Raw genomic sequence first — 16,612 nt, forward strand, 5'->3', positions numbered from 1 at the left:
ACTTAAAGTAAACAACATACCAATTAGCCTATTGGTACTAGCCTCTGAGCATCGCAATGTTATTATTGTATAAATAAATATTTCTTTATCAAGCCTCACAGATATTGCATACAAAAAAGGTGAAAATTCCATTAAACCAAGTGCAGTATTTAGATGAAACGAGGTGCCATAATATAATTTTGGTTTTGATTGTCGAGGAAAATTCTGTTTGCACATAGAATATGCACAATAGGATTCAGCTCAGGAAAGTCACGATACTGGTTCGAATCAATCGCAACTGTGAGCCCATTTCAAAACAATAGCAACTCTGAGATCGGTTTTGACGCAAGTGCAACTATGATACAGATTAAAATCAACCACAACTTATAGCACAGTCTGAATCAGTCACAACTTTTAGAAACAAATGCAACCCTTGATGAGCAAGCCAGAAATATGAATATGTGTATAACCAACAAAAAATGTACAAATACATGAAGGATAGAGAAAATATATGTGCATTCCTACTTCCTTCGTGAAGCTGACAACCATTTGCAGCTTATAAAGTTGGCACACATTGATAAATATTTGCGGATATAAAAATATAAGTGTAATATGGACAAATATACAGTCTTTAGACTAAAGTACATACAATGTGAATATTTGACTTAAAAACATGCTAATATGAAGAGGTAGAGGCATTTGGTTTTATGGTTTTGAATGGATGTGAGCTTGGTTTTTCAATTCATAGACTTCTAGTTGAATAAATACATAACAATCAGCTGGACATATCATCCCTTTATGGATGTGAAAAAAAGCAAGTCCACATTCATTCATTTATAAACATGTTACTCGCTAATAAAGCAAGATCACTCATACTTCATCCCATCTTAGTATCAGGAATGTTTTTTTTTTGTATTTAATACATATATTCTCAACATGTAGCTGGTTACCTGTAAGTGAGTAGTTGAGAAAACACATTGTTCAAAGTTTCAGTATCCTTTTAAAGTTTTTGAAAATTGGTCCAAATTCCCTTGCTGCACTTGACTTAATTCATGGGTTAACCATATTCAGTATGTTCAGAGGTTTTGAAGTGCAGCAGTGCTTCGCCCGTAAGAAAATTAAATATATATATATATATTTTTTACAAATATCTATGCAAAATATGTCATAGAACCACTACAAAAGTCAGCCTACAGAGTAATAGTGATTAACAGGGACAGAGATAATACACAAGAGTACAAATGATAACTAGTAAGTACTGTGTGATAACTTATATGTGAAAAAGTGTTAATATATAAATGTACATGAAGAAATGTTATCTACTCTATACCATTTCATACACATCTTTAAACACTAGTTTTTCATCTACATGTACATGACCAAGGGTAGATTAAATACAGAGAAAACGCCTTGTCTACCAGCATATCGTGGCCAGGATTGGACCAGGTAGAATGAGATCAAATGGTAAGTAGACAAAGTGGATGTAGGCCAAGAGGCAATCAAGCAAATCAGATGATTTGGTTAATTTTCAGTTGGTCTACACCGATCTCAATAACCAGATGGTTCAGGATTACACTAAGTGGGGAAAGACCAAATGGCAGGTAGATCAGGGCTCCGTAACACAAAGGTTTGCAATCGATCGCTAAATACCGATGACCAATCAAGATCATTGGTGCACGCGCACTCTGTTTAAAATAGTCACTGGGAACCAATCTATGCGATTCTCTCATATTACGATTCATCGCAAACCTTTGTGTTACAGAGCCCTGGTGATAATTCCCCAAACAAACTTGTTTCTTCTTGCCAAGCAAAGTGTGGGGCTCACTGCTGCAGAGACTGGGCCGTGTAGAGCGAATAGTACTGCATCTTCATAGCCATCAGCTCCTCGTGCTTGCCAAACTCTGCCAGCTTCCCCTCCCGGATGACGGCAATCTTCTCGGCGTTGTGGATGGTGGAGAGACGATGGGCGATGGTGATGCACGTCCGGCCCTTCTTGGCTTCGTCCAAGGCATCTTGGACAACCTGCAAACCAAGAAATATTTATGTAACATTCACTGGCTTCGAGAGAGATACCATATGTATTTCACGAAGTAATGATAATAACAATAAATAATAATAATAAATAATAACAATAATTAGACTTATATCGTGCCAAATCCACTCTGTAGAGTGCTCAGGCGCTTTTAAGGAGATTATAAAGGAAATTAAGAATTGACGAAAAATGTTTTAAGGTATTGTTTTAAAGTTTCAGAGGTCAAGCACTGTTTAATGTTTTCAGGGAGGCTATTCCATAACTTGGAGGATAAGTGAACAAATGATCTCCCCCCCCCTCCCCCAGGTTTTGGAGACTTTGGGGGTAACGAAAGAAGTGGAAGAGGAGGAACTAAGGACCTTGTAAGGATCATATTGCCAGAGTTGAGTGACATTAAGTGTGCACAGCGCAGGCAAGCCATCAAGCACGGCACGCACATACACTTGACAAAAAAAAGCCTTGCGCTTGGATTTGATGAAATGGGAACATGGTTATGGACCGATAATTTACTACATAGGTGCTACAGGAAAATGACAAATTTGCGCAGGAGATGTGTACGAATATCATGGTCCCTGATCATTCAGCTGAACCCTGGCAAGGCCATTGTGACATATTTTGTGTGAAGTTAATCAATCAGACTGACAGAACAGCCATTTAAATCTTGTCTCCAGAATGCTTCATTCAGGTACATGTAATAATCAATGTTATCATCATGTCTTGTTGTAACAAAGAGGTATCACCTAAGAAAGATCTTTGGTCCTTGTTCACTTGCTTGTTTTCTTTCTTTTCTTCATATATCTATTATTAAAGTTTGATTTCTTACATATCAACAGCAATCGTTTGGCCTGTTTTCTCAAGAGGCATCAATCGTACCATGGTACAAAACAATGGACAATGCAGATTTCCGTACATAAATTTTGCTTATTTCATGACATTGTCATGTACATGTGCGATATTTGTCAGCGCATGGGGGCGCTTTTGCATATGAAACAGAAGTGTTAAGGTAACTTTACAAATTTTGTCTCTATTTTCGTCTCTTTTCTGTATTGTATTGTTGATGTAGTTGTTGTGATAGTCGTACTAGGAAGGGTGTTCTCTTAAGCTCCCCTCCCTGATATGACAACATATACAAAGAAAACTCCAATCAAATGTGCACTTTTGGCAAACGGCACTAAAAGGGAAGCATGGTAATACAAGAAATCTGCATTAACTATGATACACTTGAAATCTCTTTGAGAATACAGGCCATTACGTTTATGTATATTTTTTTTTTTGGGGGGGGAAACAAATAAAAAGAATATGAGAATTTTGAATAATAGACATAAAAGGGCTCACAGATCTGTAAGTATTCCGGGATGGATTGCAGGACTAAAGTCAATTGGATTTCGATGTGAAAAACTGTTTCAATGGTCACTTACCCTTTCGCTCTCAGTGTCCAAGGCCGACGTAGCTTCGTCCAGCAGCAGGACCTTGGGGTTCCTGACCAGCGCCCTCGCTATGGCAATCCTCTGCTTCTGACCCCCAGAGAGCTGGGTGCCCTTCGAGCCAACGTTGGTGTCGTATTTCTGTTAATTGGGAGGAGGGAAAGCAAAGAGAAGTGAATATAAAATGGTCCATTTAATACATGTACAGGCCTGTTTCACATAAATAGTGTACGGTAACTTCGCGGTAATTATCATGGTAACAGGGCTCAGCACCCAATTACAATTAAGGTTTCTATGGAAGTTACAATATTGGGTAAATGTACAATAGTTGTAAGTTTTTATGAAACTGGTCCAATGACATACCTACTAACATTTAGCTGTGTGCAGTAAGATCCAAAGTTGGTTTGAAATTTCTGTTAATGGTGGGGACGAAATGTACGGTACTTAGTATTACAATTGAATGTGCCATGATACAGTCAACATATGTGGCCAAGCATGGCAAAAGTTGAAAACCCACAAAAACTCTGTTTAATTTTCAGGTAGGCTAACATCAACAGAGGTTTTGGTCAGAATGGTAAAATTTCAGTTGGTAGTATTTCTTAAAAGAGAAACCTTCTGGGGGTTATGTTGCTGTTTGTTCTTTTTTCTGACCCAAAGTTATACAAGATCAATTACACACATACCATGGGGAGCGAATCCACAAAGTCATGGATGTTAGACTTCTTGGCCGCCTCGATGCACTCTTCCATGGAGACTTCACGCGAGTTGTCGCCATACTTGATGTTCTCTGCGATGGACAGGTCAAAGAGAATGGGTTCTTGGGACACCAGACCGACCTGGGCACGCTGCCATCGGGTGTTGAGCAGCGAGGATTCGTGAGAGTCAAACATCTGGGAAAATAAAAAAAAATATTCACAAGAAAAGGCACATAATGTAAGACATAGAGGCAGAAAATATTATGTGGTTAAAAATTGATAATTACTTCAAATAAAATGTCATGATGACACACTCTAATGTATACCATGATCATCATTATAATCATCACAAGAACCCAACATTATCATCACCATTGTCATAATAACTGCCATCATCATCATCTATATTGCCATCACCATCCTAATCATCATCATTGATAATCTTGATCATGATGATGATCATCATCATCATCATCTGCGTCACCGTCATAATCATTGCCATCAACATCATCATCACCTATATTGCAAAAATCTTTGAGACCATCTTATTCTCAACAATTTTAATAATTTCATGCCACCAGAAACGAACAGACAGGACAAGTGAAAGATACCCTACTACTACATGTACCACAACTTCTACACAAATAAAGCCTCAATGAAATCATGGCCATACCAAAACACCCCCCACTTTCATTTCAATGCAAACAGTGCATTTTGAGGTGCATAATAACCTCTGGGATCTGGACCCCTTGACCTCCTTACCACAAAAACGAATTACTAGTAGTTCATTGTCACTCCCATAAGTATACTGCACATGATCCAAAATCATGTTATTCTGTTGAATAGTTCTTGAGCTAAAGCAAGCACAAAAACGAGACGGATGGACAGACAACCCGGACAGCTCAGAAACATCTACGGAAGGTGGATGCATGAAATGCAAAAAAGCGAAATATAGCTCACCAGAGATCCTGAGAGAGGATCATAGAACCTCTCAACTAGCTGTATGGTGGTACTCTTCCCGCACCCGCTGCTGCCAACCAGGGCCAGGGTTTCCCCAGGGTTCACCGAGACGGAAAGCCCCCTCAGGACAGGGACATCGGGACGGGTAGGGTAGCGGAACCGGACGTTATTGAGGCTGATCGATCCGCTGTAGCTTGCCTGTAATGAGACATAATATGGAATGCATGCAGTGGGCCTGTTCTCATCCATGTATATGATATCATCATGTGCGAGACATAGCCATATACAGGGTTTCCAGCATTCCAAGAAAACAAAATTCCCTGATATTTCCCTGATGAAGTTTAAAAATTCCCTGATAATTATTTAAACTCATTCCAGGTTTTCTAAGTTGTTGCAGTGAATTACAGATATTTTCAGCAAAAAAAAAACAATAATGTAAAACTAATTAGTACCACCATAAACATAATTCAATGGATGTTGTTTTGACATGCAACAAAATATGACTACCATGCTTTCAACTTTTGGTCTGATCAAAATTCCCAGATTTTACCTCATTTTAGACATTTTCCCCTGATTTAAATTATTTTTTATCGATTCCCTGATTTTTTCCCTTACTGGAAAAAAGTAAAATAATTTCTGATTTCCCCGATAGACTGGGAACCCTGATAGAAGAGACTCGTACCGGCTTTTCTCCCTCATCGCTGAAAGTATCAATTTCCGGCTTACGGTCCACCAGATAGAAGAGTTCTCCCGTAGCCACTTTAGCCTTGGAGAAATCTGGTACAGATCCTGCAGCCCGACCTAGCCCAAAGGCACCAAACATCAGGGCAGAGAATGACCTAGAGCGAGTTGGTTGGAGAGAGAAAGAGTCATTGGTATCATGATAACAGACATTTGACAAGAGGTGTGATAAAATATTTTGGTTTACTCTCATCAAGTCTATTTTCTATGCCAACTTTGGATTAAGAAGGGGACAAACTGCACCTTAAGTTGGGAGAAAAAATATGACTTTTTTTAATGGAATTATGGATGTCACTTTGAAACATTGCCATAGACAGCATGAAACTTTTCAAATGCTCAAAACTCATTTTTTTTCATCTAGCTTTGATGAAAGTAATAAAATTTGCTTATATGTATCCTTTCTTTTTATTAAACATGATTTCCCCCATGTTTGCTTCTCATCAGCTAAACCCAATTGGCTTAATTCCTATCATCTGCACCAGACTTAGTCCAATTTCCACTTCATCTACATGTACTTATTATTTTTCACTTTCTCAAAAGAAAACTAGAATCATAAACAATTTATCTAACCATACAGAGTGGTGTTAGACGAAATGGTTATGACCTAAATGAAAATCAGACAGATAAAATGTTTAATGGGCTAAACCAAAATAGACCACATGGTTAGAAGGCGAGCTTGTGAATTACACCAAGCAAGACAATTTACTAGTTAAGTAAACAGAGGGGGCATACACCGTAAACCGACTGGCAATTTACTGTGAGAAGGTACTTACAGGAATACATCAGTGAACGAAAGCTCTCCGGTCTCAACGAGGTAGGCACCAAGGCGGAAGGTAGCCGAGTAGGCAAAGAAGATGGTGGCCTGAGAGAAGCCAAAAGCTAGACCGGCTGCAAAAGCTCCCTTGATACCTTGTCTATAGAAAAGAATTGGTTCATACAATTTGGTACTTGATACATGTAGTATGTTCGTCAATGCACTTATTCATATTTGATAGTATTCAGGGCAACACACTTTTACCAATGTATAAATTCACTCCTCCCAAGAGCCATATCATGATTTCGGAGGGTACGTTTTATTAAAGTAAAACTAAGTAACAGTTGGCACCAGTGCTTATCAGCCAACAAGTGGAATGCCTCTGGCCGTCTCACCTGCATCACGCGGTTCAATATAGCAGCAGTGCTGACTTTGAATACTACTCTAACTCGCACAAGATGTTCAGTGATACATGGTTACTCTTATGTCCACTTTTTATGAACTAGACCAATAAACTTACAGAGATATGATGGTTATTCAACAAAAAACCCCAACATGGCCAAAGTTCATTGACCTTACATGACCTTTGACCTTGATCATGTGACCTGAAACTCGAACAGGATGTTCAGTGATACTTGATTACTCTTATGTACAAGTTTCATGAATCAGATCCATAAACTTTCAAAGTTTTGATGGTAATTCAACTGATACACCCACTTCGGCCAAAGTTCATTGACCTTTGACCTTGGTCATGTGACCTGAAATGCGCACAGGATGTTCAGTGATATTTGATTACTCATATGTCCAAGTTTAATGAACTAGACTAATAAACTTTCAAAGTTATGATGGTAATTCAACAGATACCCTCGATTTGGCCAAAGTTCATTGACCCTAAATGACCTTTGACCTTAATCATGAGACCTGAAACTTGCACAAAATATTCAGTGATGCTTGATTACTATTATGTTCAAGTTTCATGAATCAGATCCATAAACTTTCAAAGTTATGATGGGAATTCAACAGATATCCCCAATTCGGCCAAAGTTCATTGACCCTAAATGACCTTTGACCTTGGTCATGTGACGTGAAACTCATGCAGGATGTTCAGTGATACTTGATTAACCTTATGTCCAAGTTTCATGAACTAGGTCCATATGTTTTCTAAGTTATGATGACATTTCAAAAACTTAACCTCAGGTTAAGATTTCAATGTTGATTCCTCCAACATGGTCTAAGTTCATTGACCCTAAATGACCTTTGACCTTGGTCATGTGACATGAAACTTTAATAGGATGTTCAGTAATACTTGATTAACCTTATGGCCAAGTTTCATGAACTAGGTCCATATACTTTCTAAGTTATGATGTCATTTCAAAAACTTAACCTCAGGTTAAGATTTGATGTTGACGCCGCCGCCGCCGTCGCCGTCGGAAAAGCGGCGCCTATAGTCTCACTCTGCTTCGCAGGTGCTTATCAGACAATAAAAACTACAAAAAGTGACTTGTCAGATAGCAGATGTTGATCACACGCCTCACTCGAAAAGGGGGAGTAATTTTTGCACAATTTGCAATTACAATAATTCAACAAATGGAAACTAGCAGAATAACAAGTGATGCCATTGATGCCCTTTATTGCAAACCAGTCCTTTGTGAAAACACACAGGACTTAAAATGTTGTAAACTTAATAATTTTTCTGTCCCATTGTGAAGAAATTTCAGTGACATACTTGATTGATCATTCTAATTACAAATACTGTACTAACAATTTGATTTTTTAAAATCAAAGGTCAAGACCAAAGTTGATTTATGTAGGAAGGATTTAGACTTGGCTCTTGAACTATGTAAGTTCATTAGTTAGAAAGTATGAATCGTGTTGACTTACTTGTAAGGGGTCTTCTGAAGTTCACAGTACTTCTCATGGAAGGTTTGCCCTCGATTCAGTGACTGGACAGTTCGTATATTCTCAATACACTCGGAGACGAGCTTGAAAACAAGAAAAATAAAGAATAGTAACTTTACATATTAAAGATTTGTATGTTGCACGTTCAAGCAAATTTGGGGAAGAACTGATCATTCCATGGAAAGATATTGAAGAAACTACGCTGTTAAATTGCATTGATGCCTATGTAAATGACGAACACATATTGCTCATCTTCAACAAATGGTACTTTTGTAGAACTTGCTTCCTTTTGCCAAAGAACAGCAGCACAGACTATCCCTTACCTTGCCTACTTCAGCCTGGCTACTGTGTGTAACCGATGATGCTACGCCACGTAATAGATTATCCTGATACTGGATGTACCCACGGTATTCCCCTAAGCCACAGATCAGTACCTTGCCATCCTCAGCCTACCTACTCTAAGCCAAGAATTATCCCTTACCTTGCCAACCTCAGCCTGGCTATTGGCTGTAACCAATGGCAATATGGTACGTAGAAGATTATCCTGATACTGGCAGTATCCATGGAATTACCCTAAGCCACAGACTATCACTTACCTTGCCAACCTCAGCCTGGCTACCCTAAGCCAAGAATTAGCCCTTACCTTGCCAACTTCAGCCTGGCTACCGGCACTACCGATGGAGTTCCCTTGGAAGATCTTCCAGCCAATCATTCCAGCCAGTGACAGGATCGGCAGAAAGGCGAAGAGAAGGAGGCACGCAATCTGCCAGCTGTAAACGAACGAGATGACGATGCCGACGCCGATGTTGCAGAACACCTCAAAAAGCATGCCAAGTCGTAAACCAGTAACCTATTAAAAATCAGAAAGAAATATTCTAATATCTTAACTCTTACCATGTTAAAATCCCCAGTTTGACACAAAAACACATGTACACACTGTATTCTGTTTTGACAAAAGGAACTAAGTGAGATATTGAGTTAATAATATCTGCATTTTAAAATTTGATTTCTTCTCCCAGGCAAAGATATGGCTGGTCAAACCTTCATGCTCATGCATACAGTCATGTAGATGTCAACTTTTCAAAATAAAAAAATCTTACTGAAACAAAGACACAATCATATTTGGGGGAATTATACACCAAAAAATACTGGTCATACATTAGAAATCTGAGTTTTGCTTTTATTTTGCTATTTTGAACAAAAAAATCTTTAAGAATCTGATGAAATGTTAATGGTTGGCAGGTATGTACTTACTCCTTGAATGAGAGAGACATCTGTGGCCAATTTGGTTGTCAATGCACCCGTTCCATTCCTCTTGTCATCGAAGAAGGCAACGTTCTATAAAAGAAAATTGTAAATTATGAAAACAAATAAGAATTTATAAGATATTTCAGAAAATGAAAAGGACATTCAAATGGTGACATGATAATGATGATGAAGATGATTATGATAATGAGAACGATGATGAAAATGGTGACATTTAACCCTAAAAGGACATTTTTCGCGATAAATCCGCTGCGCGAAATTTTTTGACCGCATCGCTCGCTGACTTTTTACTTTCAAGTCTCGCGCAACTTTTGAGACCAATGTTGTGACCCCCGGGTACGCGGTTCCAAAATTACGCAACATTTCGTAAGTGCATGCGACCCAAGATTACTCAAAAGCGTGAATTTGTGTACAAATCCAATGCAAATAGTGTTCTTAGCCAAAATTCATAAATGTTTCCTTATTTTTCCTTTTACTGCTTAAAATCAATTAAGTTTATCTTGTTTATGGTCAAAATAAAGTCCCTGACAATTTCCATTGAAAAAAACAATAAAAACAAAAAGTCGAAAAACAAAGAAATACATAAGAAATTTAGAAAACAATAGAATACATAAGAAAATAAATTTGATTTTGACATTTTTTTAAAATCAATTTGATCAGATGCCTATCTAGAGTATGTGAAACAAAAATTAGCATTTCAGGGGCATCATTTTATCAATTAGAGCAAACTTATGATTTTACGCATAAATTAGCATAATTAATGAGACATGAGATTTTTTGCCGAATTTGATGTTATAGTTTTGTAGATAATGCCATGGGTAACCCGTGAGCCAATTTTCGTCGCGATCGCCTGATTAATGGCCGAGATCATAAGGGGGGGGGGGGGGCTGAATCAGCCCACGGTCTTTTTAGGCGTCGAAATAGCCCAGTCTATTTAGGGTTAATGATGATTAGGCTGTCGATGATTGTGAGGATGTTGATGATTGTGGAATTAGTGGTGATTACAATGCCAAGACGATGATGACATTGCATGCAATAGGTTCATTATTGTGAGGATGGGGATGATGATGATGGTGATGATGATGATGAGGAAGAGTAGGAAGAGATCTTCTTCCAAGCTCACCTGTCTGAGTAGAGCTCTAAACATCATGCTGCGAAGCCTCAGAGTAAGTTCACCTCCAGATTTGGCAAATCCAATACCCTACAAAGAAAAAAAAGAAGAAAAAAAAACATGTCATGCAAAACCAAACTTATGAACCTCAGCAAAGGAAAATGGTTATCCATATCAACGGAAATATCAATCAATATTAATGCAAAATATGTAGGTAGAACTTCAAGGAGACGTTCACCCTGATGAAGAGTTTGTTGTAAAAGTAGCAGAAAAAAAAAGATAAAAAATATTGGTGAAGGGTTGAGGAAAATCTATCAAAGATGAAAAAAGTAATAAGAATTTTAAATTTGGGATTTGTGACATTATAAAATTTTTTCTTTTAATGGTTCATGATAAATCATTTTTGTTTTCTTTTAAGAATGGGTGTGAAATGATTTGTCTATAGACATACTGAAGTGACAGTAATAACTATTTTCAATTTTCTGAGAAAAAATTCTTATAATCGTTTTATTCTTTGATGCATTTGTCTCGAGCCCTCATCAATATTTCTTTATTTTTCATGCTATTTTTACTATTAACTTTTTTCAGGGTGAACTTCTCCTTTAACTGGTGAGATGACTCAAGGAAAATTTTATTTTATAGAATAAAAAAAAATCAGATCAAAACCTTTTTGATCAATCAGTATTACATCAACAAGTTGTTGCAATGACCATTCTACAGACCATGTCATACTTGTTATCCTTGTATTTCTATGTTGTTACATGACCTCATCCCTCTTCATACCCTTTCTTACCCCCCCCTCCCTCTCCTCTCTTTCCCTCCACCCCCTTCTTGCCACCCCCCCCCCTCCCCAGCACCGACCCTGGCTCTACATCTCACCTGAATGATACTAGCTAGTAATGCAGCAACGCCAAGGACAGCAAAGAGAATACAGTATATGGTCACTTCATCAAACAAGGCAGCTCGGTCTTGGATACTGTAAGCCTGAAATGAAATAACAGAATAAAATGAAATGAATGGAACTGAAGGTAATAATATAGGATGAGGAGAGGGCAGGTGAAAGGAAGAAGTGGTAGAGGAGAAGAGAAATTGATACGGGGAAGGGGATGGGATAGGATGATGAGGAAGAATGGAGGAGGATAATAATGATAATAATAGTAACAGCTGCATTTATATAGCGCTTTTTGCCCAAGGATACAAAGCGTTTGCTATTGTTACCCCGGCATTAGCTCGAGTTTCCATCACTGGCGCTCAGAACATGCAAGGAATTGACCCTGCCGGGTACCTATTTTCCTCAACTGGATCGAGTGCAGCACAGTGTGGATAAATTTCTTGCTGAAGAAACCCACCCCATGGCTAGGATTTGAATCCATGACCCTCTGTTGGAAAGGAGAGTGTCAGAACCACTAGACCACAATGCCCAACAATGGTAAAGGAGGGAGGGGAAGAAGGAAGGGGGTGGAAAGAAAGGGGAGGAGAGAGAGAGAGGGTGAAAAAAAGATGAGGGCTTAGGTCAGGGAAGAGGAAGAATGGAAGATGAGGACAGAAGGGGGGAATGAGGCAGAGGAGGAAGAGGGAGGATGAAAAGATGAAGAAAAAGGCAGAAGGTAAAGAGGAATAATTCATTTTGAGGATTGGGAGGAGAGAGTGGGAGGGGAATTCAGGATAAACAGAAATAAAAGAGAAGAGAAGATGGAAGAGAAGGGTGAACAAGAAAGAGAAAACACAAATGTAGGACAAAAATGAGAAGAGGAGGGATGATAAAAACGATAAAAGAGAAAATATAGAGGAGCAGTTTCATAAAATAGGTACGTCCGATCCCCTTCCTTAAATCATTGGTCTCTATTTTCGTTTTAGACTGTATAAAATTACTTACTGCACTCAGATGATGACTACTCACAAAGAGATACAAAAATGGAGTAAAATGGGGGTCAGACGTACAAGAAGTTTATTTTATAAAACTGCCCATCGCAGATACAGATAGGAGGAGGAAGTGGCTCTTACCCCTAGAATCTTACTGAAGACCACGGCGAATCCCGGTTGGACACCCCCGTTGATTGCAGCACCAATACAACCGAGGAAGATGAAGCAACATTCAGGGGTGTTCAGCTTCCAAACTCGCATCATACTAAAGTGCTTCTCGAGCTCCTTCTCATAATCTTCCTCTTCCTACACAGAGGCAATGTACATGTATGACAAGAAATGTGTTAGTATCCCAGAGACATTACCCTTTTCTGCAGGTCTCTGACCCCCCAAAAAGGCAATTTTCATGATTTCTCGCACTTGAGATTCACTTCTCCTGCCCTGGCTTTGTGTATGCTGTTGAAGATTTGTATTCTCGGGTCCAAACACCTCTTTAGCAACTGTAATTCACTCTTCATACCCACAATGTATCTGTCATCACATGCGCACAAGTCGTAAGTACTCTATATACATGTAGTATGATGCACGTGAGCCGAGATCGCAGGCCGAGGTACATGTAGGCACCCCCACCCCATTCCTTCCTTTGAGAGTCCCTACCTCTTTTTTCCATCGACCGACCGACCGACCATCCAACCACCCAACCAACCATCAATCCATCCATCCACCCACCCAACCATCAGCCTAACCGCCCACCCACCCATCCATCCATCCACCCACCCACCAATCCATCTATCCACCCACCCACCCATCCATCCATCCATCCACCAACCCATCCATCCATCCACCCATCCATCCACCCACCCATCCATCAATCCATCCATCCACCCACCCAACCATCAGCCTAACCGCCCACCCACCCATCCATCCATCCACCCACCCATCCATCTATCCATCCACCCACCCATCCATCAATCCATCCATCCACCCACCCAACCATCAGCCTAACCGCCCACCCACCCATCCATCCACCCACCCACCCATCCATCCATCCACCCACCCATCCATCCATCCACCCTACCATCCATCCATCCACCCACCCATCCATCCACCCACCCACCCATCCATCCATCCACCCACCCATCCATCCATCCACCCACCCATCCATCCATCCACCCACCCATCCATCCACCCACCCATCCATCCATCCATTCATCCACCCACCCATCCATCCATCCATCCATCCATCCACCCACCCATCCATCCATCCATCCTTCAAACCATCCATCCATCCAACCATCCATCCACCCACCCATCTAGCCACCCATATAGCTACCCATCTATCTATCTATCCATCCATCCATCCATCCATCCATCCATCCATCCATCCATCCATCTATCCACCCACCCACCTATCCACCCATCTATCCATCAGGTTACCTACCTCCTTTTCATCATCTCCTGACATCTGTGACTGTGTGCGTGATAGATTACGTGACAGTTTCTTTCCAGACCCAGCTCTGTACACCTTTGCACCCTTGACATCATCTTTGAAGGAAAAAGAAAAAAAATACCCAAATAAATTTTTTAATCCGCCTTAATATATTTCGAAATTTTCTCATTATCAAGACTTAATGTCAAAAGTTTTAAACTTGATTATATGAATCAAATTCAATTGTAATTTCATTTTAAGCTGATTTATTTCTTATTTTTACTGGAAAGCATTGCGATCCCACTGTCGATGCAAGAAAATCAATACAATTTACAGGGTTTGAGACTTTTAGTGGATGATTTTGTGATTTTACAAGAAAATCAATTTTGATAAGAATCTCAACCATGAATGAAAAATATCTGTTTTATCTCAAAAATATTTTTCAAGCGTCAAATGGGCTAAAAATTTTGGGATATAAACCCTCGTTTCGCAGCTTTCTAATATGCAATCACAATTCACAAAATATACATGTATGTGTTCAAAGCAGCAAGGACATTATTTTAAAGAAAAAAAATAGAAGTAATAAAATAAACTTCCACAAACATATACATGTAGATCTACATGCACAAAGGAGAATTTATTCTTTTTAAATGATCACCACATATTGGAATGCTGGATTATACATGTACTTGGATATAATCCACATTACTGACTCTGTAGCTCTACAGAGGTGAACAAAAAAATTGAATCTAACTAAAATGAATCTGTAGAAAGACCCTCTCTCTCTTCCAAATAATGATTGACATGTGAATTGCACATCAAGAAAAAGATATGATAAATCTTAAATATATATTAAAGATATGATTACACCAAAAAAATTGAAATCGCAAAGAAATAGAGAGTTTACATGTACATTAAACACTCAAAGCACTTTTCAAATTTTCATCAGCACATAAAGCAATGATGAAATAACAAAAATAAGAGAGAGCCAGGACTCGCAGATAAAAAACAAAAAACAAATTTATAAATGAATAAAGAAGGGATACAAAAATTAATACACATATCTATATTAAGGAAATCATATAACCGAAATTAACAAATTATGAATTTTGAAAATTCCATAATGGACATACGTACACTGTACATGTACTGTAAAAGGTAAACACCTTTTTGTCTGCAATTTCAAGAACAACATCTAACTACTCAATATGATACATGCAAAAAACGAAAAAGGAAGGTTGTGTCAACAAAATAAAATGAGATATATATAACTATGCTTGCTTCTCTACATAAATACATAACAAATTAATTCTGACATTTTGAATAAAATGTGTTAAAACAAAATCTGAATTTTGATCAGGGTACATGTATTATTTCCAATTGAAGCCCAGGGGTGTACTTGTATTGACTCTTGAGTCATGTTTACAGTGTAATTGCTGGTGTGCACATATGTAATGTGTGGTAAATGATACTAGCAAACTGATCATCAAAGTCAATTCAATTAAGAAATTAAGAAAGGATCACCAGTTGTTTGTGAAGTCGCTCGTCGCTACAAAAACAAACAGCTTTTTTATAGGTACCTTGACAAAAGTCTTTGCCGTATCTAAACAGGAATCCCACTCTATAAGGCACACATAAATGTACGTGTCTTCTCATTGCGCCATTCCTGCGTTCCCAATTTCTTTGTCTGTAGTGAAATGTGAGGACTGGTACATGTAATGCAAGGCCACTTCAGGGCCCCATCTTACAAAGAGTTATGATTGATCTAATAAAATACATGTTTCTTCAAAATATGTTCTAGAAATGATGTACACGATATTCATACAGACATGTACATTCACTGTTTTCTTGACAATTCAGTATGCTACTCTTTGCTTTCAAACTTCCTGAAGAAAATATTATGACATTGATGGAGTTCTATCTATATACTTTTAATAAGGTTGATTGGAATAATCGATAATGTAACTCTTTGTAATACGGGGGCACAAAAGACAAGGCCCTGGCTTTGGACAAGGTACCAAAGAGGGATCCACAGGTATCCATAGAGGAATACCAAGTTAAAAGACCAGCTAAGAGGCAGATTTTCTGTGACTCGGCATGAGACTAAAGGCAAAGCATATGTATCATGTTCGGGAATCATAGGCGGTGATACAGGCATGAGAAAGAGAGATAGGCAAGAGTCGCAAAGGACTGAGTCTCACTCCCAACGCGTGAGTCTTGGTGGCCGAAATTCGCAAAGGTTTTTTTAAACTATCGGTGGAACCCATGGTTTATGCTCAGGTATTATATGCGTATAATAAAAAAGTATCCAATGCTGATGCGCGCTTTTGTCGTTGTGCGCCAAGTTGACGCCTGTTGCCATGGTTATTCACACTATTTTATTCCTGACTCCACTGTTTTGAATTAATGAGTCAACTCTTCAAATAGTGCACTCATGAATAAAATAGCATACCTAACCA

At 38.7% G+C, this 16,612-nt stretch overlaps 1 protein-coding gene across 4 annotated transcripts in view; it reads right to left on the minus strand.

Moving 5' to 3' along the window:
* Positions 1-222: 222 nt before the first annotated feature.
* Positions 223-16,612, minus strand: part of LOC121426068 (ATP-dependent translocase ABCB1-like) — a 46,099-nt gene continuing 29,709 nt past the window's right edge. For 2 of the 4 annotated variants that reach the window (XM_041622212.1, XM_041622215.1), the window contains exons 16-28: positions 14,166-14,269; positions 12,866-13,030; positions 11,741-11,845; positions 10,874-10,951; positions 9,739-9,822; positions 9,128-9,334; positions 8,467-8,567; positions 6,605-6,745; positions 5,773-5,929; positions 5,091-5,288; positions 4,119-4,325; positions 3,430-3,576; positions 223-2,001 (exon numbers count right to left, since the gene is read on the minus strand). In XM_041622212.1, coding sequence (XP_041478146.1) covers positions 1,801-2,001; positions 3,430-3,576; positions 4,119-4,325; positions 5,091-5,288; positions 5,773-5,929; positions 6,605-6,745; positions 8,467-8,567; positions 9,128-9,334; positions 9,739-9,822; positions 10,874-10,951; positions 11,741-11,845; positions 12,866-13,030; positions 14,166-14,269 — 1,895 coding nt within the window. In that variant the 3' untranslated portion in view covers positions 223-1,800. The remainder of the gene's footprint in view (positions 2,002-3,429; positions 3,577-4,118; positions 4,326-5,090; positions 5,289-5,772; positions 5,930-6,604; positions 6,746-8,466; positions 8,568-9,127; positions 9,335-9,738; positions 9,823-10,873; positions 10,952-11,740; positions 11,846-12,865; positions 13,031-14,165; positions 14,270-16,612) is intronic. The other 2 variants (XM_041622214.1, XM_041622213.1) reach the window with 2 other exon arrangements.

Source organism: Lytechinus variegatus, chromosome 13 (genome assembly GCF_018143015.1).
Source record: "Lytechinus variegatus isolate NC3 chromosome 13, Lvar_3.0, whole genome shotgun sequence".
In the NCBI taxonomy this organism is placed as follows: domain Eukaryota; kingdom Metazoa; phylum Echinodermata; class Echinoidea; order Temnopleuroida; family Toxopneustidae; genus Lytechinus; species Lytechinus variegatus.